Raw genomic sequence first — 26572 nt, forward strand, 5'->3', positions numbered from 1 at the left:
TTCCCAGTATCCCTACAGAAGTTAAACCAGTCCTTTTACATGGAGCAAAATGGTATAGAAATAACCAGCATCAGGCCTCATCCAGTCCATACCAAAGGGCCTTTCTCCATGAGGAATTTCATTTTCTGGATTGTCAGTGAGTCTGGGTCTTTTCAGCTGCATCAGATAGTGTGGCAAGTGAGTTCCACAAGGGCCGTAGTTGGACAATTTGACACTTGTTCCCACCTCTTGGTAACCCAGGAGAGCAGGGGCCAGAAACTCAGACAAATCCTGGAGCAGTTCCAGGCACTTAGGCTACATGGTGGTTTCAGGGCCCCCACTTTTCCCTGTGAGGCTGGAGGCAGGAACAGGAGAGTGTGACCCAGACTGAGGGGTGCACCAAGCTCCCACTAAGCATCTGAGAGGCTCTTGGGATACCACAGGCTTCCTGTAGCAGTGGCCACTGCAGAAACTCAAACCTGTCTGTCCCACCTTCAAGACCCACCAGGACAGGAGAAGCTAGAGGTTCTTCTTACTCCCAGCCATGACTTCAGGTGCCAAGAAAAAACATGAGGTTTGACCTTGGGGGTCCTCTCGCCTTCCAATTGGTGAGTTTGACTTTCAGGCATCTTTCCCACCCTAAACCTCAGCACCCCATGCATTACCCCAATGCCTAGGCCCCCTTTTTTCTCAACAAGGCCTTCCCCATCAAAAATTACTTCCGTATTTAGAGATTTCGTTCCTTTTTTCTTTACTTGCATCCAAGTGGACCCATCTTGTGTCCCAGTTCCTCAGAGCTTGTGTATCTAAGTAAGTTACTAAAATGTTCTAGAAGAATTTCACAAAGCACAGGTAAAAAACTAAGTTCTGAGGAATATTAATGGCTGCTTTGTACACACACACACACACACACACACGCATTCACGTACACAAAATGGGAGGAGGCTTCTATGGTGAAATACATTTGGATAATCCTGAGTAAACAGACAATTCTCTCTCTTCTGCAGAATTTCTCAGAGCCTTTGCTGTGCTCTGAGTGTCTAAGAGGTGAATGCAGGGCACAGATGTTTTCTCTGGGTTCTCCCAGTCAATAGTGGACAAGTCACCTGGGAAACTAAGGTTTGGCCCTTCCCTTCCCTGTGTTACTAGAAGAGCTTCAATTCAGACTGTGTAGGATCCCACAGGCCACTAGATGGCGGTGTTTCTCTATAGCAGGTGGCCCCGCACAAGAACGCCAACAGCTGTTGAGACAAAGCTAGGCTTAGCGCATGTACTCATCAGGGGCGCACAGTCCTTAAGTATCCAGTGCTGCCTGATCAATACTGACCTACCACACATGCAACACTTAGGGCATTTATGTTGGGTTTAGTTGAGTAACATCATGTTCCAGGGTCTGATTTGGGTGATTTTTTTGTTTTTGGTCCCAGTGTATATATAAAAAAAAGCTTCTGCAACTATAAGAAAACTCCATATATAAACCACAAATTAATAAAACACATAAATCATGCATACTAAAGGGAATTTCTCTTTAATGTAATTTAATATATTAAATTTTATATCATTTAATGTATTGAAAATTAATATACTAAATTTTATATTTAATATTAATACATTAATATTTGATTTTAAATACCAAATTATATTAACAATATGTTAATATTTAATACTAAACATAAAATTTTAATATATTAATTATTTTAATATATTTAATATGTTAAAAATATATTTAATATATTAAAAATAAGTCATTTCAAATTAATTGGAAAAGAGAGGTTATTGTTACACAAGTAATTCAGTTGTTATATAGGAAAAAAATTTCAATTGTGTTTATCTTACAGATGAATTAAAGAGTGAAACATGCAAACATACACATTAAACAAATACCCAGACCGTTCGCTGCAGTCCTTCAGCTAATGACCATGTTGGCTGTTCCCAGTTCCTCATTCTGGTCATTTCCTCCTTTAGTAATTGGAACTTGTAATAGCACAATTCTAAGATGGTTCCCAAGATTCCTGAAACAGGAGCATAGGAGAGCCAGGGTGACAAAATTTTAAAAGTCAGCTCCATCTTAAAACTAGCAAGGTACATTCCTTGTCAGTCACACGGTCATATAAGATGTCTATGGCTAAGGAAGCAGCTTAGTAATGCCTGCAAAGACAAACCCTAGGACAACCAAACATTCAGATGCTCTGATATCGCATAACAATATATGCTTTTATGATGATTAGAGTCAGGCCAGGCGCGGTGGCTCATACCTGTAACCCCAGCACTTTGGGAGGCTGAGGCGGGTGGATCACCTGAAGTCAGGAGTTTGGGACCAGCCTGGGCAACATGGTGAAACCCCATCTCTACTAAAAATACAAAAATTAGCCAGGTGTGGTTGTGCATGCCTGTAATCCCAGCTACTCAGGAGGCTGAGGCAGGAAAATCACTTAAACCCGGGAGGCGGAGTTTGCAGCGAGCCGAGATCATGCCACTGCACTCCAGCCTAGGTGACTGGGTGACAGAGCAAGACTCTATCTCAAAAAATAAAAAATATAAGATGATTAGAGTCATGCTTTGATGTACTTATGCACTAAAATGCGAAGGATAACTTCCTTTAGAAAACACTTAAACCAACTGCAAGAGCCAAATTCAGAGGAATTTCTTTTCTGTGGATGGTATATCATTAAACACCCCCAGAATGGGAGATCTGGGGGTGTTTAATGTAGATGTTGGTCTTCAGATAGTTGAAGGGCTGCTAGTGTAGGGAAAGTTTTGTTTGTTTTTACTTTGTGGCTACAGTCAGTGTACTATAATAAAGATCTCTGTGCCTAGTAGAATGGTCCACAAGAGTGCTACCTTGTCTAAGAGTGAGCTGCTCATTGTGGGAAGTGTTTGCTCCTGCGGGATGGACATCTATCAAGGACGCTGCTGAGAGGAGCCCTGGTTGTTGGGGAAGTTAGCCTTCCATGCCCACAGGGCCTTTTCCTTTGCTAAGGTCCTGTGAATGTGGGAAAGAAACATTAGTCACTTCAACTTTTTTTTTTTTTTTTTTTTTTGAGATGGAGTCTAACTCTGTCACCCCAGGCTGGAGTGCAGTGGTGTGATCTCGGCTCACTGCAGCCTCTGCCTCCCAGGTTCAAACGATTCTCCTGCCTCAGCCTCACGAGTAGCTGAGATTACAGGCAGGCCCTGCCACACCGGGCTAATTTTTGTATTTTTAGTAGAGACAGGGTTTCACCATGTTGGCCAGGCTGGTATCGAACTCCTGACCTCAGGTGATCCACCTGCCTGGGCCTCCCAAAGTGCTGGGATTACAGGCATGAGCCACCACACCTGACCAACTCTTTATAGTCTATTGGGAATTCCAAGTTCCTCAAATGGAAAATTTGCTTTGCCTGGACTGCAGGGCTTCTGGCTTGGAGGCTGCTGTCCACTGGGGTGTGTGTGTGTGTGTGTGTGTGTGTGTGTCACCAGATGGCACAGGCTTTTAGGTATAAATGTAAGAAAATGAAAAAAACACATTTTGACTAATCAGTAAGGCCATTGCCACAGAAAAAAGGCAATGTAGAAAAAATTAGGTATACTGGAAATGGTAGAGAGAAGTGGGGAATAGGAAGAGATTTGTTAAAGGATACAAAGTTACAGGGAGATAGGAGAAATAAGTTCTGGTGTTCTGAAGCACTATAGGATGACTATAGTTGACAATAATAAATAGTTTCAAATAACTAGCAGGAGGACATTGAGTGTTCCCAGCACAAAGAAATGATACATTTTGAGATGGGATGGATACACTAATTACCCTGATGTGATCTTATATATGTATCAAAACATCACTATGTACCCCATACATATGTACAATTATTGTCAATTAAATTTTTTTCAATAAAAGCAAAAAAATTAGGTATCGGGTTAGGTTAAAATTTAATCATGTTGGCCAGGTGCAGTGGCTCAAACCTGTAATCCCGGCACTTTGGGAGGCCCAGGCAGGTGGATCACGTGAGGTCAGGAGGTCGAGACTAGCCTGGCTAACATGGCGAAACCCCAATTCTACTAAAAATATAAAAATTAGCTGGGCATGATGGCACATGCCTATAGTCCCAGCTACTCAGAAGGCTGAGGCAGGAGAATGGCTAGAACCCTGGAGGCAGAGGTTGCAGTGAGCCGAGATCATGCCACTGCACTCCAGCCTGGGCAACAGAGCAAGACTCTGTCTCAAAATAATAATAATAATAATAATAACAACAACAACAACAGTTATGTTTACAACATTTAAACCAACTACAAAGAGCCAGAAAGGGCTCAATGGTCACTTCAAGCTGTGATGATTTTGGATGTGATTATTTGCTCCTGTATATACTCACTTAAGTGAGGCATAGTTTGACCATTTTTTATTCTGCGGTGTTTCTCGAGGGTGCCTCTGCCTTTGTTAATCACAAAATAACCAGGGGTCTGGAATCTTGCAAGTGGAGACGGGGTGGGAATGAGGGCGATATTTTCCACTAGGCAGAGAGAAGAGGCAGCTAGCTGGCTTATCATTCCTTTTTCACACGCAGCCTAGAGCCAAGAAAAGTAATAATCATTGACAAGGTAAGTAACTCTTGAGCAAGGAGCTGTGTCTCTAGATTTAAAAGAAATGCAGATTGTCGGTTGAAGGTGAGGGAGCCTCAGAAGTGTCAGACAGCTGATTTCAAACATCTTCTTGGTCCACCACCACCCCCACCTTCATTAAGCCGAGCTGAGGCGGGGAGGCGGGTGGCAGGGTGCCAATCATGCTGAGGAGAGATTTCCAGTGGTTCCCCGCGGGGCTCATATTCACATTCCCTAAGAGGACATTCTGGACCCTCGGGCAGAGCTTTGTGAGAGAAACAAGGCTGGCTTCAAGTGATCTGCAACCAGAGTAATTGGGATTTGACAAGGACTGTGAAAGGCTGATTCTCCCTGTTCTCTTTCATGCTGGCACCGGTCAGAGTGTGGGAACTACTGCCTCAATAGTAAGTACAGTAAGTCCTATGAGAGATGGCGAGAGTGCTCTGGGCTGGGGCCAGGGCCTGCCAGGGCAAGCCAACCGCATGCAGGGGGACCCGGGGTGAGTGGTGTGGGAGCTGGGACATGCCTACGCATGGTGGGAAGCCTTCCCGCCGGCCAGCCAGAGGACATTCTCTCCTGAGCTGGGGGCTGAGCCGGCAGCTGCTGGGGGCGCCCACAGACCCCCTCGGAAGCTCGTGTGCAGAGCTGATGTGTGGCAGGCACGTCCTGACCCTTGCAAGGAGTTCAGGGGAAAGAAGGCTGTTGGCCACAGGCCCACCACCACGGCCAACAACAGCAGGGACTGGCCCTGGCTGTACCTCTCCCCTCTGGGGGTGAGCCCAACCCACCAGGGACTCCTTGGTTCCGTTTAGCTCCGGGAAGGCCTCCCCCGCCGCTCAGCTTGCATCTTCTCTCCTTCTCCCTTCCCAGCCATGGTGTCCTGAATGAGGGGCCCGCTGCCCCAGCTGAGAACTTCCTTCTACCTCCTCCATGTTTGCACTCCTACCTGCTGCCCAGTCCTCCTCCTCCCCGACATTTCTGTCTATTCCTCTGGGTCCATTCCCTCCCCTTCTTTTCCGGCGCTGCCTTCTTTCCTTTTCTGTTTCCCGTCCTTCCTTGCCCGGGAAGGTGGCTGCCTTCTCTCCCAGTTGTCTTCCTCGGCAGTTTCTTCCCTCCTCTTCTTGCTGCAGTGTCCCTTCTTTCTCATTCATCCCACCTGTTTTCCTACTCGGCTCCTTTCCCATCCTCTTGCCATTTTGCCTCCCACTCTCTTTTCCTCCCTGTTTTCCTTCCTTGTCTCCTCTTCCTCCTACCTCCCTTAGTCAGAAGGGAGTGGCTGGGGGTGCAGCCCTGAACTGTAAGTGACAAGAGCCCTTCACCTCTGGCCCTGCTAAGTCCTTGCAGCCTCAGGCCTTTGTCCAGGGCTGTGCTGCTTCCGAGAACCACAGAGCAATTTCTTCGGTAGTTACCTCCAAAATTTTCTTTTAAATTTTCTTTTTCATCCTTTGCTTTTCTTGTTTTCTTTCCTCTCTTCTTTTCTTTTTTAGTTTTTATGAAAGGCTGTTTTATGGAAGCTGCCAACATAGAGACTTCTACTGGGGGGCCCATTGTCATCGGCTTTGCTGCTTTTGCTCTTTTTTTATGTTTGAAGGTTAATCTGTACGATTGTTCATAGTATCAAATAATTCTACGTTTCCTCTCTGGGGTGGAGAGTCCTTCGTTCAGTGTCTTCTTTGCACCAACCATGTATTTTCGTGAAACTATAACGTGTTTTATAAACCTTCTTATTCGCCCTCATTTTGTACGTTTCTTTGAATTTGAGATTTATTCTACCTTAATTTCCTTAAACCACCATTTCTGTATCTTTCCAAAGAGGAAAGAGATATTGCTGTTATTTCTCTAGCAGAAATCCCCTAGCCTCATCCCCCGTTCGTGACACCACACACAGCTACTTAAACTCTTCTTTTGCTAACTATGTGTAAAAGGGTAATTCCTCAGGAAAACAAAGTGATGAGAGTTTGGGAGGAAGAAAATGTATTTCTAAAATATTGGAAAGCTGAGAGGGGTCCGGAAGCCAGAATTAAGAAGAGCCGGTCAGGTTCAAGGCCTAGTGCTCTCTTAACTACATGATCTCAGGCAAATCCTCCATGCTTTCTACTCCTCACTGTCTCTTCCGTAAAGTGAGAATAACCAACCCTTCCCTTCCCCCATACTAACTGCTACTTCGTGAGATTGTAGTGAAGATTTTGTGAAATAGACCAGGCACAGTGGCCATGCCTGTAATCCCAGCACTTTAGGAGGCCAAGGCAGGTGGATCACCGAAGGTCAGGAGTTTGAGACCAGCCTGGCCAACATGGTGAAACCCCGTCTCTACCAAAAGTACAAAAATTAGCCGGGCTTGGTGGTGGGTGCCTGTAATCCCAGCTACTTGAGAGGCTGAGGCAGGAGGATTGCTTGAACTCAGGAGGTGGAAGTTGCAGTGAGCCAAGATCGTGCCATTGCACTCCAGCCTGGGCAACAAGAGCGAAACTCCTTTTCAAAACAAAAGATCTTGTGAAATACACTGGAAAGTGATCGGAAATGCAGGAGTCCAAGCCTCATTCATAGTGCTTTAGAGTCTCTCGAAGTCCTCGCTTAAAGGGTTCTGCAGCAAATTAACTTTCAAGAATCCTAGGGGGCCTTACTTAGGGATTTGTTTTCTCTGCCTCCCTAGGAGAACATCTGGGGTTATCCCCAGCTGCTCCCCACATGGCCCAAGACCTGCTCTTTGGCTTCCAAGAATAATTGGGAACAGTTCAAGTTTCAGCACATCGTGAGGCCTTCTCAGCAGCGTTGAGGCCAGTGGCAGGGACAAGACTTCCCCAGGAGGGAAAAGTGGGGGAGAAGCCAACCCCAGGCCATGGGTCCGGGCAACTGTGAATATGCGTGCGGCCAAAGGGAAGGGGTTGATGAATTGTTAAACATCCTATTTCCAGGAGCTGGGTGTTTTCCTGCTGTATGTGTGAGTGCAGGAGCCAAGAGAACCACATACTATGTAACCTCCTTTTTCTGTTATGTCACAGCGATCGTAGAAGCCATTGAGATCCCGCAGTTTATTGGCCGCAGTTACCTGACGTATGACAACCCAGATATCTTGAAGAGGTAATAAGCTTCAACAGGCACCTTCCTCAGCTTTCTGGGGGTAAATTTTTCTCTATATCTTTCTCAGAGCTTTTTCTTATATTTCATGCCAGAAGATAATTCTCAAAGAAGACCATTCAGCCATGGCCTCAGGGGAAAAACACACACAACATGAAATAAACATAGAAACTAGAGCAAAATAAAACAAAAAACAAACTAAACTTGAGAAACTGGCCTTTCAAATAACCCTGTTACAAACAATCTAGTATTTTTCTGGTCAAAGGGCCTGGAGAGAGCAACTTGACTGGTCCCAGAGTTTCCAGTATTCAGGCTTTGAGAAGCAGTGAGAATGTGATGTTCCCGAAGCCTCAGTGATGACTATGATTCTCTGAGCAGGGCAGTTCCATGCTGTGCCGTGGCCGGACTGTGCAGTTCTGACATGGGCCAGCAGCGGAAGGACAGACAGATCCAAGCCCGTTCCCTGCTGGGTCCGTACCTACCCTGCATCTTCATCAGCAAAGATCTCTTGTCCCCTTCAGGCTCTGGCCAGTTCAGTGAGAGGCTTCTCAGCACTCTTTATGTGGATGCAGAGAAATGCCCAAGTCACAGCCATGGCGTCTCACCCTTGGTGGCAGAAGTCCCAGCCCTGGCCTGGAGTTGCTCTTGGTTTGGAATAGCCTTTGACGTGGCAAAATCCTCAACTCAGTCAAGCTTGTCTTTGGCACTTTCAGTTTGCCCCTTATCTCTTTCTTTCCCTTCCCCCAGTTCTTCGTGGCTTCTAGTGTGCTATTCCCCTTTCTGCTCTCCACACAATCATTCTGGGATTTCCCTGCCTCTTCAGATTGACTGCATCTTAACACACAAGGGCAAATCTTTAAACAAAAGGCATCCAGTTCTTAGGGTGGAGTTTGGTGACTTGTCAGGGAACAGAAGTGGTTGGGAGGAATTCTCCTAGGGCACTGGATGTCCCTGGTAACTCCCAGCACACCCCAGGCAGACACTGCTTCACTTCTCTAATCCCAGGTTGTATTTATCTATGTTGTCTTGGCATGGGGACTTAAGTAAAATGGATTCCCAGCCAAGAGAGACCGTCCTCCTTCTTCAGCCCTTTGTCTCCAAAAATGGAAGGTCATTCAGCCTAGAAAGCAGTGACAGGGTGAAAGGGGCCCAAGCGTTCAGTCTCTGGGGGTTAGTGAGAGACTACCAGGTGGTTTGGGGGAGTAGAGGGGATTGATGAGAGCAGGAGACATGAGGCCCAAGACCACAGCTACCTTGAGTGCCATAGTGTGTGTGTATGTGTGTGTACACATGTGTGTGTGTGTGTGTATGTGTGTATATGACAGTACAAATGCATGTATGTGAGGCTGCAGGTAAAAGTCAAGTTCAGGATCTATTCCAGTCAGATACCTTTGGTGCAAAGTAACAGAAAGTTCAGCTTAAAATGTCTTGCGCATGAGGGATATTTACTATTTCATATCACAAGGTGTCCAGACTTACACTGGATCTTGGGTTGATCAATTAAGAGAAGCAGCTGTACCCTCAAAGATTCCAATCTCATCCCTATTTCTTGCTTGTTGTCCTCAGCATCTTCTCCTGAGGCCACTCCCCAGCTGCCTATAAGCTGCACATAAGATGACTCTGACTATATCCAGTGGAAGTTAAAAAGACTTTTTTTCTCATGTGACTCTTTCTAAAAGAGAAGGAATTCTTCCCAGAATTGTATCTCACTGGGCAAAAGGGATACGATTGTGTCTCTTCTGTGCTGCCACATGCCTGCCCCTAAATCAATCACTGGCAAGAGAAATGGGAACCTCTTGACTGCCTTGTAACCAATCAATACACGCAAGGCAAATGGGAGAGGGAAGGAACCTGAGCGAAAGTCTGGGCTAAGCAGGTCTCTAGGGAACGGGTCAGTGCTAGATTGTGCTGCACCTGGCCTGGGGGACCTCTCTCCTCCCTCGCCGTGCTGAGGCCCTGCATGGGGAATGCAAACTTGGTCTCTTCCTGACGAGCTCAGGCTCTGGGAAGCCTAGACAATAGTCCCCTCCACTGTTCACGATTGAGGACACTCTGCAGACACAGACCCAGGTGTGTGGGACAGACAGAGGGATGGCTCAAGTGACTAGAGAATGGACAAAGGAACTTTCCAATAACATTATGCTAGTAGCAATATTAAATTATGCTTCCTCCTATCTCACCCTTGATTCAAGGACCTCAGCCTTCCTCTTTTCCCTGTGCAAGATGAAACACTGATCACGCTAATAAGAATGAATTTCTGAACCAGTCTATTCTTAAGCATTGCTAAGAGCACATCAGCCTGTGAACCCATTCCCAGCCATGGATGTAGAGCATGGAACCGGCCTAGCCTGAGCACCCCTCCTTTCCTTGAAGCTTCCTGTTCTTCTCCACCCTGCATCTGCCTCAACACCACTCCAGACCATTCACTATCAGGCCATGTTCCTTGTCTGAGACGCCATCACTTGGGTATTTTCCCTGTCTAGACCTTGTCCCCAAGGACAGTCACTCACCGGCCAGAGCTGGCCATCCACAGCCGTGCTCCTAGCCTAGAGTGGCTGCCAACTTAAGCCTCTTGGTAATTAGGAAACACACTTTCTGTTGGGGAATGGGGCCCTTGAGTAGCAAAACAGGAAAGAGAAAAGAATGAGGTGTGTACGGGGTGCAGCCTAAGCTGTGACGTTGGCCATAGTCTTGCTAATCTGTCACTCAGCAAATGCTCCGTGGTGGGGTTCACAGTGCTTGGGGAGGGAGACTGCTGCTGAGTGAGCAGTCTAGACCTTTAGATCCGTGGTGCGACTCAGGGTGATGAAGTAAGCGTCAGAAAGTGCCAGATTATCCTACATCTGGTTCCTCAGGGCTGGCAGGCAAAACTGGGATTACTCGGAAACAGATGTTGGTGGTTGATTTGGTGGACTTGTTTGTGTATTTCCTCCAGGGTGTCAGGATCAAGATCAAATGTGTTCATGAGGTTTAAGACAACTGCCAAGGATGGCCTTTTGCTGTGGAGAGGAGACAGCCCCATGAGGCCCAATAGCGACTTCATTTCCTTGGGCCTTCGGGATGGAGCCCTCGTGTTCAGGTAACCCACTCTCCAGCTGCCTTCAGCAGCACCTTGTGATTTTCTCAGACATTGCAGCTCATGCCAAGCAGAGTGATTCAGAAGGGAGCCAGAACACAGTCTGCTGGAACTGGCTGAAGCCTGAAGCTTCAAGGCTTATTGGAAGCTCCTGGTCTTTCTTTCCAACATTCATCTTATACAGCAGCAGTCAGCAAACTATGGCCTGGAGGCCAAATCTGACCCACCACTCTTTTTTGTAAATAAAGTCTTGCTGGGGCCGGGTGCAGTGGCTCACGCCTGTAATCCCAGCACTTTGGGAGGCCAAGGCAGGCAGATCACTTGAGGTCAGAAGTTTGAAACCAGCCTGAGCAACATGGAGAAACCCTGTCTCTACTAAAAAATACAAAAATTAGCCAGGCGTAGTGGCAGGTGCCTGTAATCCCAGCTACTAGGGAGGCTGAGGCAGGAAAATGGCTTGAACCCAGGAGGCAGGTGTTGCAGTGAGCCGAGATTGTGCCTCTGCACTCCAGCCTGGGTGACAGAGCAAGACTCCATCTCAAAAAAAACGAAAACCAAAAACCAAAAACCAAAAACCAAGAGTACCCCAGTATTCCAACAGGAGTTTTGTGTGTGTGTGTGTGTTGTTTTTTTTTTTTTTTTTTTTTTTGAGACAGAGTCTTGCTCCTTTCCCCCAGGCCGGAGTGCAGTGGTGCAATCTCAGCTCACTGCAACCTCTGCCTCCCGGGTTCAAGTGATTCTCTTATCTCTGCCTCCCTAGTAGCTGGGATTATAGCACATGCCACCATGCCTGGCTGATTTTTGTATTTTTTGTACAGATGGGGTTTCACCATGTTGGCCAGGCTGGTTTCAAACCCTGACCTCAGGTGATCTACTCGCCTCGGCCTCCCAAAGTGCTGGGATTACAGGCGTCAGCCACTGTGCCTGGCTTGTACTCTTTCATTTATATATCGTCTATGGCCATGTTCATGCTACAGTGGCACACTTGAGTAGCTTCAATAGGAACTGCATGGCCGAGCCTTAGGAATTGACCATCTACCCCTGTGAGGAACAATTCTGTGCCCTTGTTCGAGTGTGTTACTGCTGCATGCTCCCTACTCATCAATTAGGAAGGAGCAGAAAGAGGACTTGGATACTGCCAAGCACGAAGGCCAAGCATGGAAGCGAGTACTCAGCCTAAGACTCAGCAGCTCAGGAAGGTCTAAAACCCTAAGCTCCAGGAGCCCTGACTGTAAATTCTGACTCGGCTCCCTGTTAGCTGTGTAGCTGTGGGAAGGAGAATCCCCACTTTCAAGTCTCCCGCTGCCGGAGGAACAAAGCACAGATTCGTGTCTCAGTGGATCCAGCCAACATGAGAGTTTTGTAAATGCTTCTTGGGTGTTACCGATAAGGCGGTGCCAGAAGTTCTTCCCTCTTTTAAGTGAATTTAGACAGTTTTCAAATGTGTCAAATACATAGCTATGAAGTAGTTAAAGAATTACCTGAATGATTTCTCCCTACCCTTCTTACCAGATTGGGTGAAAGCTGAGCTTCCAAGGGGCAGGGTCTGTCTCCTGTAACATGAAAACACTTCTCTAGAGATTGTCATGGCATATCCTCACATGAGGTTAGAAATCGCTCCTCTAGACAGTGGCTTTCCAAGTGTGGTCTCCAGACCAGCAGCCTCAGCATCACCTGGGAACTTGTTAGAAATCCACATTCTCAGGCTTCACCCTGATCTACTGAACCAGAAACATTCTAGGGGTGGGGTCCAGCAATCTGTGTGGTAACCGTTTCCCCAGACAATTCTGATACCCTCAAAGCTTTGAGCTCCATGGCGGAGGCATTTCTCAGGCTTGTACTTCTTAATTCACCCTCTGATGACTAGCTCGAGTGGCCACTAAATGATATGAAAGTAATTGAATTGAAATAGACAAAGGAAGGCTCACTAAACAAGGGAGAAGTTGAAGACTTAATTCTGGGGCTTCTGTTGGTCGTGTGCTAAGATTACTGACAGCCCAAGCAGGATAACAAAAATCTTTCCATTTGAATAAAAGGCATTTTGAGAGGAAATGTCACTTGTCCAGTGTCATGCTATTCCCTAAATAGGAGAGCATGCTAAGTGACTCAGTCCTATGATTGTTGGGGACTTTGGAGAGTCGTGTGTAGTTGAGGCTGGAAGCTGGCAGGTGAGAGACAGCTTCTTACCATCTCCGCCTTCCTGTCCTCCATAGCCTCCCACCCATTGCTGGCCCAGAGGTTGAACACAGAGTTCTTCACACCCTATTTCAGACTGGCTGCCTTGAAGCCATTTTCTTGTGGTTTTCCTGTGGTTAACCTCATCAAGGCCTCAAGTACTTGATTGTGCCCAGAAAAGAGAACTGAAACAGTAGCTCAGCTGTAGGTGGGATGGTCCCACTTCCCCCTAAACTGCCTGCTGAACCTATTCACCACCCACTCTACCCCAGCAGGGAAACAGCTCCCACCAGTTCCCACGCCAAGCCCTGGAGAGCCCCGTCCCCTCTCCCACCTGCTTAGCATCCTTCAAACAGCTCTGCTGTATCCTGGACATATTTCTTGTTACCATTTCTTTCTCAGGATTCTGAAAATTGGCCCTCTGTTTTTCTTCTAATCCTGGAGTTCTGATTGTGATCTGTGTAAGATACACTGCTGAGCCCAGGCTGAGGCTGACTTCTGTGCCTGCTCTGGTCCTGGAGCCACCCCGTCACTGCCGCTCTGTTCGTCCTCCATCTGGGCTATTATCCCACCGCATCAATGCCCCCGATGCTGACGTAGGGAAGCGTCCCAGCGGGCTGGGGACAGAGAGGAATTCCAGTGTAGGCCAGTAGTTTGAAGATGTCAGCATACAGTGAATCACTGGGGAGCTTGTTTCAAAGATAGATTCCCAGGCTTGCCCCCTGAGATTCTGATGCAATAGGTGTGGTGGGCACCGGGGTCTGATTAGAAACAAGCACCCGGGTGGTTCCAGGACCCATACCCTGAGAAACAGGGTCTGAAGTGGCTTTGGAATCACACATGCCTGATCCCCTATGTGGGCTCATGCAAGTTACCTAAATCTCAGCCTCTGTCCCCTCCTTGCAAAACGACAGGGTTCGCTGTAAAGATTAAATGAATGAATTCATGTAAGGGGTTCAGTGCGGGGCAACTTTCTCCTTCCTACCAGTTCCTTGGGGTGCATTGTCAACTCTGTATCCAAGCTGCACTAAGTGCTGCCTCTGTTAGGAGTGGTGGGATTATTCGTTTGGCTCCCATGATGTGCAGTGCTTCGTACATAGCTAATTAATGATGTGCAGTGCTTCGTACATAGCTAATTAATGATAAGAAAAATTATGATCCTTGCTCAAGCATTTTCTGAGTCTTAGAAGCCTTTACCTCAGAGAGAGAACATGTAGTTATTATTAAAATGTAGTTCTTATTTTTATTATTGTTACTGTTATTTTTAGTAAGTCATGGGCCCTGCCCCTGAGGAGCACAGATCTGTGCAGTCTGGAGAGTGAATCTTTCTACAAAGCAGACAAATTGTTCTTGAGGTTTCAGTGTTTGATCCAGGCTCAAAGCAGATGAAGAGGAATCCTAAGATAATAAAATACAGTCTCAACTTTCATGACTTTCTTCACCTAAATGCTGGTTCTTTGGCTAATTTAGTGCTCAAAGCCTTTCTGCCAGAGAATAGGGAAAAGCGATGGGATTCTAAAAATGTATGTATGTATATATATTTATAGTTTTGGTGCAAGATTTAGCAGAAAAAAAGGAAATCAAAGTGCTCGGTGAAAATGAGTGTGTTTTTCTGTTTTCTGTTTTGTTTTTGTTTTGTTTCATTTTGTTTTGTGATTGTACGTGGGGCATAAAACCTACCACTGGCGGGGTTTGTGAACATTGCTTGACCGTTCACACTGAACATTGCCCACTTAGTTTCACCTCATCACATCTTCATGCAGTGAAGAGGGGGAAGAGACTTGACATTAGTAAAGTGCTTTGTGCTACAGTTTAAAGGGGACATGATTAAAAGTGTCACCACAGGAAAACAGGAAGGTGGCCGAGTGGTTTCCAAAAGGCCTCACCTGAAGGTATTTCCGAGTGGCCCACCTTGGTGCTCTGGCTCACAGCCTCTAGTGCACACCAAGCTGAGCGGCTCAGAATAATCCATCATGGCAGCCAGGTTCCCAAGACATGGGTAGAGAAGTTAGACATACACATTCTTATATCTGTTTCTACATTTTTATACTGAGGCATGCCTTCCTGCCATGCACGCTTGTTCAGTGTAGAGCTTGACACATTTAGAATATGTAAACACTGATTCACTATCACTCAGAACAAGACATAGAACATGTCCACCACCCAAAAATGCTCCCTCATTCTTCTCCCAGTGAAGGTAACCACTATTCTTGGTCATTTATGATTATATACATGAGGGAGCTTTTCCAGGGTGAGTATCAGCATGTCAGGAGAAGTGGGAGGTTCTTTGGAGGGTCTGAAGTCAGATGGAATTGGGGGGTTGGGGAACCAGGCCATGGAGAAGCCAACTGAGTTGACCCCTCCCGCAGTGATGGCTGGATTCCCATCTGCCAGATTCACGGTTGACTCCCTAGAGCACATTCTGGCTCTTGGCCTGAACAGGAGAGTTGTCGGGTTGGAGAACAGAAGGAAGCGCATGCACCATTTGTCTAGATGGGCTCTTAGACAACTGAAAAGGTTTTCATTCACCGCACCACAATCATGTTGCAATCCAGCCTCCCTGCCCTTACACAGCCAGGTCACCTTGATTCTGAGATCTGGGTGTTCCGGACTGCTTTGGTTATATATTGACAGCTTGTTTGCTTACTTTCCCACGTGGCTAGTCTTCTAGGAGAGATGTGACACATTCAAGCCTTGGTGGCAACTTTCTCCTTCCTACCAGTTCCTTGGGGTGCATTGTCAATCCCATATCCAAGCTGCACTAAGTGCTGCCTCTGTTTGGGGTGGCAGGATTATTCGTTTGGCTCCTATGATGTGCAGTGCTTCCTACATATGTCATGTTACTTAGCATTCCCTAGGATTCTTCAGGGAAGGAATTATTATCCCTGTTTGACAGATGAGAATATTTAGGCTCAGAGAAATGAAACAAGTTGCCCAAGGTCACAGAGCTGTTAGCTAGCGAGTCTGGGGATCAAGCCATGTCCATTGAATGTGAGTGTCCGTGCTCTTTCTATCACCCCATGCTGCCTCTCAGAATGGCCATAGATAGTTTCTGCCCACCAGCAACTCGCCCTACTTCCTATTCATTCAAGAAGTATTTAGCCACCAAATCATGAAATCTCAAAATTCCACCGCCAGACTGCTTTATACAAGGAGATACTTGATGTGGGAAAATTCATTAGAAAACAGTGGATTTTTCAGGGTCAGAGTGGCAGCTTTGTCCCAGTGTTTGTCGAGTCACCCCAAGTCCTATTCTTGGTTAAATGTCAATGGGCTGGGTGAGTTCTTTGAGCCTCCATTATCAAAGGAATGACATATGGTGCTTTCTCTGCAGAAAGCCAGGCACTTCCTATTCTTGCTGTTTTCTCAGAATGAGTACATGCGAGTGCCTGGTAACTCATCCGGGTTTTCTCTCGACATCCCTCTATCTTGGGCAATGAGGTGAAGGAGAGATATGTCCTCTTACAAAATGAGGAGGGAGTATCCCAGGTGGAACATACTTCCCTTCAAAAGCTTGGTGGCCTAGGCTTTGTTGTATTATCCAGGGAAAGTCTGGGCAGTTGGCCCAGTGCCCAGGCTAGAGTAGTCACTCACTAAATATTTGTCGAATTAAATTTAATTAGAATAATTGAATGAACACTGGATTAAGGGCGATATTTCTCTCTGGTAATGACATGTTCATGTTTTCTGAAACCCTTACGGTACCAGGGTGTCTGGGAACTGAAATAGAAAATAGGAAGCCACTAGAGAAACCTGATAGCAGAGTTAAATGGGATGAGGACAGAGGATACACCAAGTTCAAGTTCTACATTAGGTTTGTGATTTTAGGCAAATTCCCTTAATCTCTCTGGGGCTCACCCTACTCTTCAATGTTCAGTTTAAAAAAAACAAAAAGTGAAAACAGATGTATTCATTTCTTAGGGCTCTGGTAATGACCATAAATTAGGTGGCTTAAAACAATAGAAATGGGCTCTCTCGTGGTTCTGAAGGCTAGAAATCCATCATGCAGTGCTAGGATTCGCTTCTTCTAGAGGGTCTCAGGGAGAATCGGCTCCATGCCTGTCCCCCAGGTTCTGGTGGTGGCTGGCAGCCCTTGGCGTTCCTTGGCTTGGAGATACCCCACTGCAGTCCCTGCCTCCATCTTCCCATGGTGTTCCCTGTCTCTGTGTGTCTCTGGCTCCGTGTCCAAATCTCTTCTCATAAAGATACTGGTCATATTGGATCCATGGCTGCCCTAATCCAGTATGACTTCATCTTAACTAATGAATCTGCAAAGACCCTATTTTCAAATAAGGTCACATTCTGAGGCTCTGGGTAGACATGAATTTGGCGGGTGGAGGGAGGGGGCAGACCATCATCGTAACACAGTGTAAAACGTTACACATGATAAAGCCCTTCTTGTTATTCCTGATACTCTAGTACTGATGTTGCCTTACATGAGGGCATTAAAAAACAATCTTGATAACATTATGCTAAGTGAAGTAAGCCAGTCACACAGTCCCAAAAAGACAAATACTCTATGATGCCTCTCATATGAGGTATGAAGAAGAATCAAATCCATAGAGTCAGAAAGTAGAAGGCTGGTTGTCAGGGGCTAAGGGGAGGGAAGAATGAGGGGTTATTATTTAATGCAATGCTTTTGTTTTGTAAGATGAGTTTTGGAGATTGCCAGTCCAACAATATGAATATGTACTTAATGCTACAGCACTGTATGCTTAAAAATGGTTACAATGGCCATGGTTACGTTATGTATATTTTACCATAATTTAAAAGTCTGATAATTTTTAATTACATGAACCAGCCTGGAAACCCACCAACTTTTATAACACTCTTGTTTTCTGTTAAGAAAACTGCACTCTGAGTTGCAAAGAACTTTTGCCCTGAGAATCATCTATGAACCGTGTCTGCCTGTGCCTCAGTGTTTTATTCTGTTCTCTTCTTCTTCTCCAACGCCTTAGCTATAACCTGGGCAGTGGTGTGGCATCCATCATGGTGAATGGCTCCTTCAACGATGGTCGGTGGCACCGAGTTAAGGCCGTTAGGTGAGTCCCTCCTGCAGCATGAGCCAGAGCCAGAGCTGAGCAATGGAGGGATGCGGTATCCAGTTCCCTTGTAGTCCCACTGTCCTGTTCCCCAACTTTGCCTGGCATCCTAGTACCCCTGATCCAGGGCATTCAGGGAATTTTCTATGAACTCCCGCTGTGCCCTACACTGACACTAACAGGCCAGGGAAACTGAACCCCTAAACCTTCGCTAAGCAGTAACCTTCTGGACAAGAAACCTTTTGATGGCTGAACTGGAGGAGCCTTGAGAGTTCAGGGTATGTGGACTTTAAAGAATGTTTGGGCTGGGCATGGTGGCTCACAACTGGAATCCCAGCACTTTGGGAGGCTGAGGTGGGTGGATTGCCTGAGCTCAGGAGTTTGAAACCAGCCTGAGTTACATGGCAAAACCCCGTCTTTACAAAATACAGAAATTGGCTGGGTGTGGTGGCACATGGAGGCTGAGGTGGGAGGACTGCTTAAGCCTGGGTGGTGGAGGTAGCAGGATCATGCCATTGCACTCCAGCTTGGGTGACAGAGTGAGATCCTATCTCAAAAAAAAAAAAAAAAGACTTTCACATCTCATTGTACAGGCAATCCTCCCCCATCCCTCTGGCTTTTTTTGTTTGTTTGTTTCATTTGTTTTGAGGCAAGGTCTCGCTCTTTCACCTAGGCTGGAGTACAGTGGTGTCATCATGGCTCAGTGCAGCCTCGCTTGCACTCCCAGGCTCAGGCAGTCCTCCCACCTCAGCCTCTTGAGTAGCTGGGACCACAGGTGTGCACTGTCTGCCTTGCTATGTTGCCAGGGCTGGTCTCAACCTCCTGGGCTCAAGTGATTCTCCCGCCTTGACCTCCCAAAGTGTTGGGATTATAGGCATGAGCCACTGCACCCGGCCACTTTTTTTTTTATAACATTACCTAAACCTTAGAAGCTGACAGTATTTCACCCAGCATCGATTACTTATCTCCCCATCACAGAGTTAATCACCACCCTGACTTCTGATTAACTTTGCATGAATCATTCCTTTGCTCTTCTTTGTATAATAGTTTTACTATTAATACCCTTGTCCATATTTCTAACAACATATTTTCAGAAACCAAATAGCAGGCTGAAACTTAGAAATGTCAATCCCACATGTTATATGAAGGTCCTAGGAGAAGAAAAGCTGAATCGAGGCTCTGGTTGGGGTTCCCTGAGAATTTATCATAACGGTTTCTGGGGCAGCCAGTGGGTAAAGTCATGAGTGAGGCCTGGGAAACATGGGGCCCACCATGGCTACTTTCCTACTCAGCTCCCAAGTAGGCTGCGATGGGGAGAGCTTCGCTGGGCCCCCAACCCCTGGCTGCTGGGCCTGCCTTTGAAACCCTAGAGGAAATGGGGATACAGAGGCAAATCTGTGCCTCTCAGCTTCCCAGGTGGCCTAGAAAGCCCTTGAGACAGAGGGTGATTTTGATGAAGTCCCAACTCTAACTTTCTGAAAAAAGAAATGTTTGGCCGGGCGCGGTGGCTCAAGCCTGTAATCCCAGCACTTTGGGAGGCCGAGACGGGCGGATCACAAGGTCAGGAGATCGAGACCATCCTGGCTAACACGGTGAAACCCCGTCTCTACTAAAAAATACAAAAAACTAGCCGGGCGAGGTGGCGGGCGCCTGTAGTCCCAGCTACTCGGGAGCCTGAGGCAGGAGAATGGCGGGAACCCGGGAGGCGGAGCTTGCAGTGAGCTGAGATCCGGCCACAGCACTCCAGCCTGGGCGACAGAGCAAGACTCCGTCTCAAAAAAAAAAAAAAAAAAAAAAAAAAAGAAATGTTTTCCCATCATGAATATCCACATGCTTGGATTTCAAATAGTTTCTAGACTACAAGTCAAAAATTAACTCCAAAATACTCCGAACTCTATGGCTTCTAACTTCTTCATTTCTCCCTCTTACCCATCTTTAAAGGGGCTTGGCTGGAAACATCTAAAGGACTATGAAATGCTTGAGCTCTTTACCTCTAACTACACTTGATCCCTACAAATCCCCACCCTGGGAACATCAGGAAACAGCACCCTTCTCCCACTTTCCTTGGGTGGAGACCATTGGTTATTCACACATTGTGGAATAATTTTTAAACCTTCACAGTTGTTGTTGGGGTTTGATTATGTATATTAAGATGACACACTGGTGAGGATACCAGGCACTTCCTAGACATCTAAGGAAACTGATGTTAAATGATCTTCCCCTAGACTGTACAACTGTTTGTGGGAAAAGCCAAGATTAGAATCCCAGCTCAAAGCCCTTTCCTTCCCACCCCATGATGAAACCCACCCAAAGCTAGGATTTCAGATGTTTGGGAGGGATAAAGCAGTGGAAGAATTTCACATGTCAGTTTGTCAAGCTGGGCACCATGCAGATGACTCAGCAGACTTGGCTTTTCCTATTGGCATGATGGATACGTCTCCAGGTGGGTCTTAGGTGGCAATGAGGCTGAACAGAAGGAGTTGAGCCCAGAACTGGGTGAATGGGAGGATTCCAGCAGATGCTGAGAGTTGTGAGCAGACAGGCCTAGAAGGGAGGATACAACAGATATCAGGGGGAACTGGGTTAAGGCCATGGATATCAATTATGGTAAGAAGGATTGACTGGATGCCTTAATTCTCTGTGGCAGGCTCCAGGGTTAGAGATAGAAGTGTCAGTGAAAAGGAGATTGCCCAGGGGGCCTTGCTTTGGACCCTGTCTTGCTCTGGGGAATCCTGGTCTTGCAGGCATTAATCCCAGCAGAAAAGAGAAAATAAATTCCAGTTTATTAAACATCTCCAGGTGCCAGGTACTTTTCATACTTTTTGTCTCAGTTAATATTCACAACAACTTAGGTTCTATAATCTTCATTTTACGGATAAAAATGATGATATGATAATGATATTGAAAACAATAGCAACACATTCCTCTACCAGTCTTTATAGAGCAAGATATGTATTAGGTATCATGCCCTGTGCTTTGTGCACATAACATCTGATCTCCACAATAATCTTGGGAGATGGGCATAGCTATTCCCATCTCAGGTGAGGACGCTGAAGCTCCACAGATTCCCTTGTTCATTCATCTTCTGGGATGAGCCTTATATTATTCCAGACATAGGAGATACCTCACTGAAGAAAATTAACATCCTTGCCTCATGGTCTTGCATTCTAATGGTAAGCAACAGACAATACATAATAAACATGATAAAGAAGCATGTTATTATGTTAGAAGGTGATGCCACATTTTTTCAAATCTAAGATGCCATTGATTATAAGGTATATCTTCATTTTAGATATAAAAATGAAAAATTCTTAGACTTTATGAACTAGAGTAAGTATAAAAAAATGGAATATTTTAGAGTAATTTCTTTTAAAAGGCAGGGCAAGCAAGGCAAGCTGTTGCGGGTACTGCATTCAGATACAGGATTCTAAGAAAGCACTTCCCAAATGGGACGTTTGTGGTCTCAAAGACGGGGACAGAACAACAGAAAGTTCTCTAAAGCTCTAGAGAAGGTGCTATCAAGAAGTGAGGACTGAGTGAGTCCACCCCCCAGTGCTATAGAAGCAAATGTATTTGCTCGAAGAAGGCTCATGGGGCTGGATAGGTTTGAAAAACAGCTTTGAAAACTGCAAAGCCCTTGCCACCAATGAACACCTCCCTTTTCCTGTCTTCAGAGTCACTTTAGGGCTCTGTGGGTCCTTTAGAAACTTCCAAGCCAGTCTTCCCATAGAATGATCCTCTACCTACAAAAACTGCTCGTTGGCTTCTCATTGTACTTAGAATCCCAGCTCCCTATGGCTTCCCATGCCTCGCCACCAGCTCTCCTCCCCTGCGCTTCACCTGAAAGGTTTTCTCTGGCCTGCTGTCACCTTCAGGATAAATTCTCAACTCCTTACAAGCGGTTGACCATTTGCTTGGGGCTTCATCTTTCCCAGCCCCAGTGTTTTGTGAGTTCCATCTGCGCTAACCCCTGCTCTTTCTCTTTGCTGTTGTTGCTTCCTCTGTTTGCATAACCTTCTCCTTCACTTGACTTAACCTACCCGGGCTACAAGACTCATTTTGGCCAGAATCTCCTGTGGGCAGCTTTTTCTGACCATCTGTCTAATAACTGTCCTCTCCCTAGTCTAAGTTAGGTGCCGCTCCTCTGGTGGAATTCCACAGCACCCTGTGGTCTTCGTGGCGGAGTGCTGGCACTGTGTTGTCATTCACAGTTTGACTTTTTGTCTTCCTCAGTAGATCGCAGGCTGCCGAGGGCCACAAATTTGCCTTTTGCTTTGATTTCTGCAGCCCCATCATTTAGCACAGTGCCTGGCACATAGCGGGTCCCTTTAATACGTTTATATTGAAATGAATGAATGATTGAACGAACTCCAAAAATGCCAGGCTTTTTGTTCTTTGTTGTTTCGGCATTTTGCAGGGATGGCCAGTCAGGGAAGATAACCGTGGATGACTATGGAGCCAGAACAGGCAAATCCCCAGGCATGATGCGGCAGCTTAACATCAATGGAGCTCTGTATGTGGGTAAGTGATCGACCCTCGACCAAAGCTAACTTAGGCCAGTGCTTTTCTTATTAGTCTTCCATTTGCTGTGCCGAGGCTGCACGCTTGGCTGGATCAAATACCTGAAAATCAGGAAGCCCTCCAGATACTCCGTTCTTTCATTTTCTGAACAGCTGACTCATGGCTGAGGGGGCAGGAAGGGCTCCCTTCGATGCTTTTATGCTTTGGACAGATCCACCAGGAAAACCAGGCTTTTCTTGTTTATAAAACAGGAATCTGCTAAATATAGCTCCATGAATTCTCTCTGACAAAACAGGACCTGTCTTTCTTTCCCCTTGCAGAATAGAATGACTAGTATTTCTGTAAATGGCTTATTAGAATTAATTCACTAGTGCAGATGCATAAAAATGAAAAGCTATTTTTATCTATATGATATTTTCTATTGAAAGCATTCAACATTAGTGCATTTCTTTTGGTTTAAGATGACATCACTTCTAACTACACGTTGCATTCTGTTGACAGTATACCACACTTCAAAATTTACTAGACACTATTTGGTCTCAAAGTGGTCAGTTGGGCCAGAAATCACACAAGAGGAATGAATTTATAGCTTTTGATTGTGTACCAAACTGATCCAAGTCAATCTGTTCCTTCAAGGATAATTATAAAATAGTGAGAAATGAGGTACCAAGCAGCTCAAGGGGCCCACAGCCCTCACGTATCCTATGAATCAAGGGATGCCTTGATTAGCAGACATTCAAGTGCCCCAAAGCGGAACCCCGACCTTGCCCTGCTGACACCTGCCCTTTGGCTCACCTCATCTCCCTCTTGCTTCCTGGCAGGTGGAATGAAGGAAATTGCTCTGCACACTAACAGGCAATATATGAGAGGGCTTGTGGGCTGTATCTCTCACTTCACCCTGTCCACCGATTACCACATTGCCCTCGTGGAAGATGCCGTGGATGGGAAAAACATCAACACTTGCGGAGCCAAGTAACACCAGCTGGCCTTGCCCAAGGGACAGAGCCTTCTATTCTGAGAATCCCAGGGGCCCTGAGATCCTGCCTGATGGTATATGCAGAGGCCCAGGGACCAGGTATGTGTCCTCTCACCAAAAAAAAAGTACACACTGATGAGAAACTGAGAACCAAGACAGGCATCCCTGGGTGGCCTTTCCTGCTGACACTCTGCGAGCTGACCCAGCAGAATTCCGTGTGTAGGAAGCATCGGACCTCGTCCATTGAATATGTAGCGGCTGCCAGAGATCACACATCAATGCAAATTCCAGAGCCTGTCTGCTATAGCTCAATGACTGTGTTGTGATTCATGGTACATTAAAGAGAGAGAGAGAGAAAGAAACCCCCAGGGCAGTATTAAAATACTTCTCTCCTTCCCTGACTCATGACACTCTTCCTGACAGCAGAATGACTGTGTGCCCTTGAACTTCACATTTCCCACCTTGACCCGTGGATTGTTCGGATTAACCCCTTCCACTCCTCACTGGCTGGCTCACTGTGTTCTGACTAGACCATGAAAATAAAGATGGAAGGAGACCAAACACAGAATCATAATCATAATGCGGCCCCCTTCCCCAGAGCTTACCTCGAATGTGAAATTCCTACTTTTTATAATGCAGAGTTAAGGAGCTGAGCCCCATGATTTTGTAGCTGTACTTTTGTATGTGTATATTTTTATAGCTGCAGACTGTCCACACAGTATACTTTTGGAAGTTTGGGTGGATGACCCTGAATTCTTGCACACCTTTCCTAAAAATTTCTCCCAAAAGAGACTTGTTTGGGCCGTTTGTGGTGTCAGTGGAATGGATAGGTAACTTGGGTGGGCGACTTGGGGAGCTGACCATCCTCTTTTGGTAAACGTCGACGGCTCAAGGGGATGAATATGAAGCTTTCCAAGATAAGCACATTAAAAGGAACATGTGTTACCGAGGTAGGTCACTGTCATTTTTGCTTTAAGAGAGGGGGAATATCTGTAGTAAACTTGAATAAAGGGGACAAAGCTAGAACTTATTCATTCATTCACTTATGGAGGTGTTACTGATTTTGCAGAGGTCAGGTCCATACTAATGGACACTAATACAATCAGTGTTTCTAAGGCTGTGCAGGGGTCGGGGGACCTGCTGTCAGGATGGTCTGAGCATCTGGGTGAAAACCAGAGAAACAGGACTTCTTCCTTCTGTACCATGAGCTGTGCCCCTTCGCTCTGCATGCACTTGAGCCCAGAGACAGCTGCTTCACTGGCAGATCCCCATGACGGACTTACTAAGGGAAAGGTGAGATGAACACTGTCCCCAGAGAGGGGGGAAATATGATCTAACTTATGCAAGAGCCTATAATTAATCCCAGTCTTGACTCTACTTTTGTTTGTGCAGCATTCATTCGCCAAGACTTGGGGTTTGTGCAAGGCAGTTTTAAGCACATAATGTAATCATAAAAGATGAATAAACTAGAGAGGTCACTTTGTGCCCCAGTCTCCTGTCTTTGGGAAGCTTTGATGGCCAGGATCCTTTCTCCCAGAGGAATCATGGTCATCATCATCATCCTCCACTCCTAGACAGATAACCTTACATGAGTGCAATCCAGAGAAAGGCCACATGGTAGAAAGCGGGTCCTTCACTTCCCAGACACCCTCGCCTCAACACCTCTTCCTTTGATACTGTTGGGACCAGTGCTTCCCAAGATGTCATGGAGTTGCTTTTACGGCCCATTTTGATGGATTCCCTCCAGCCATAAATATCATTGTGATCTCAGCAAAATCTTCAGCTGAATTGAAGCTGGAAGAGCTGTTGCTGATGAGTTGTTGTTCCATGAAAGTGTTATCCAGAGAAAAATGCAATGTCCCAGGGATGCAGGCCTGGGAGTAGAACCACCTGCCTCTGGCTGGGAAGCAGATGAGGCTAAGGGGAGAAGAGTGATGTGATGACAGGGTCAGGGGAGTAGGGATCTGACAGGTGAGAGAGCAGCAGAGTGGAGGGACCCCAGAGGAGCTGGTGACCTGGGAGGCTCGGGCTCAGAGGACAGGGTAAGAGACAGTGTATCCCATGTGGGCTCCTGGGTGTCCAGTTTTCTCTCTATGTGTATCTGCTGTCATGGCCACAATAATGCTGCATAAGAAAAATCACAAAACTGCAATGGCATACAGCAATGAATGTTTATTCCTCACGTTGAGTGGTCAGCTTGGCAGCTCTGCCAATCTTGGCTGGGCTTGACTAGGTGGGATGTTCTGGTGTCGGTTGGACTTGCTCACACGTGTCAGGGTTGCTAATTCAGGATAGCCTTGGCTGGATTGATGAGGTGGCTTGTGTCTGCTCCGTGTGTTTCTTGTCCTGCTCCTGGGCCAATGGGCTGGCCTGAGCATGCCCTTGTCCTGATGATGGGGGAGGGCACAAGCACGAGAGTAAAGGTGGAAGACCTTTCGCGGCCTCGGCTTGGCACTGCCACACCCCAGTCATCTGTGGATTCAAGAGAGGAAGAAATGGGCCAGCCCCCACGTGACATATGGGCTCTTCTCCAGCATGAGAGAACTACCAAGCTGCCTGGCAGTGGGCATGGACTCAGGAGCAGTAGGAAAGCATCACTGCTGATGCAATCGGTCCACCCCAGCAAGTCCTGTGTCATTCACAACAGAGCGCAGTAGGGATGCCGTGACCCCCTGGCCATAGCTCTTTTCTGACCTTCTCTAACCCTTGGGGCTGGAGGCAAGGTCCGTGATGTTCTCGGTGCCCAGCCAGTCCAGGCCAGGTCTGATGCGAGCAGCACCTGCCCTCCCCCTCACATTGTGGTATCCTCTCTTCTCCTTGCCCTCCTTCCACCTGCTCCCTGACACTTGGCAGCTGGCCCCGTTGCTGTTCTGAGGAGGAGGGACTGGACCTGCCGGGAGATGGGATCTGTGCCTGGCTTTTGGGTAGCCGCTGTGGGGAGAGCATGTTGGAGAAGGCTGGCCAGGCTCTTGGCTGGAGAGAAAGGTCTGGGGTGTCGCCAGGGAGCTCAGAGGCTAACAGCAGTCCCTGTCCTAGGAAGGAAGGATAGAGTGGGGCACGGGATCCTGAAAAGCTTTTCTCCCACAATCAGGATCCGAGAAAATTCCCTGGAACCTCCCACATGTTTGAAGCAAGGGTGACCAAGTATGGGCT

At 46.6% G+C, this 26572-nt stretch overlaps 1 protein-coding gene across 6 annotated transcripts in view; it reads left to right on the forward strand.

Moving 5' to 3' along the window:
• EGFLAM (EGF like, fibronectin type III and laminin G domains) overlaps positions 1-24442 on the forward strand; it is a 196395-nt gene extending 171953 nt beyond the window's left edge. For 3 of the 6 annotated variants that reach the window (XM_025387582.1, XM_025387584.1, XM_025387586.1), the window contains 5 exons: positions 7554-7632; positions 10565-10708; positions 17839-17922; positions 22340-22443; positions 23265-24442. In XM_025387582.1, the coding sequence (XP_025243367.1) occupies positions 7554-7632; positions 10565-10708; positions 17839-17922; positions 22340-22443; positions 23265-23419 (566 nt within the window). In that variant the 3' untranslated portion in view covers positions 23420-24442. Of the gene's footprint in view, positions 1-4823; positions 4956-7553; positions 7673-10564; positions 10709-17838; positions 17923-22339; positions 22444-23264 lie in introns of those variants that run through there. The other 3 variants (XM_025387583.1, XM_025387588.1, XM_025387587.1) reach the window with 3 other exon arrangements.
• The last annotated feature ends 2130 nt before the right edge of the window (positions 24443-26572 follow it).

Source organism: Theropithecus gelada, chromosome 6 (assembly GCF_003255815.1).
Source record: "Theropithecus gelada isolate Dixy chromosome 6, Tgel_1.0, whole genome shotgun sequence".
Classification (NCBI taxonomy): domain Eukaryota; kingdom Metazoa; phylum Chordata; class Mammalia; order Primates; family Cercopithecidae; genus Theropithecus; species Theropithecus gelada.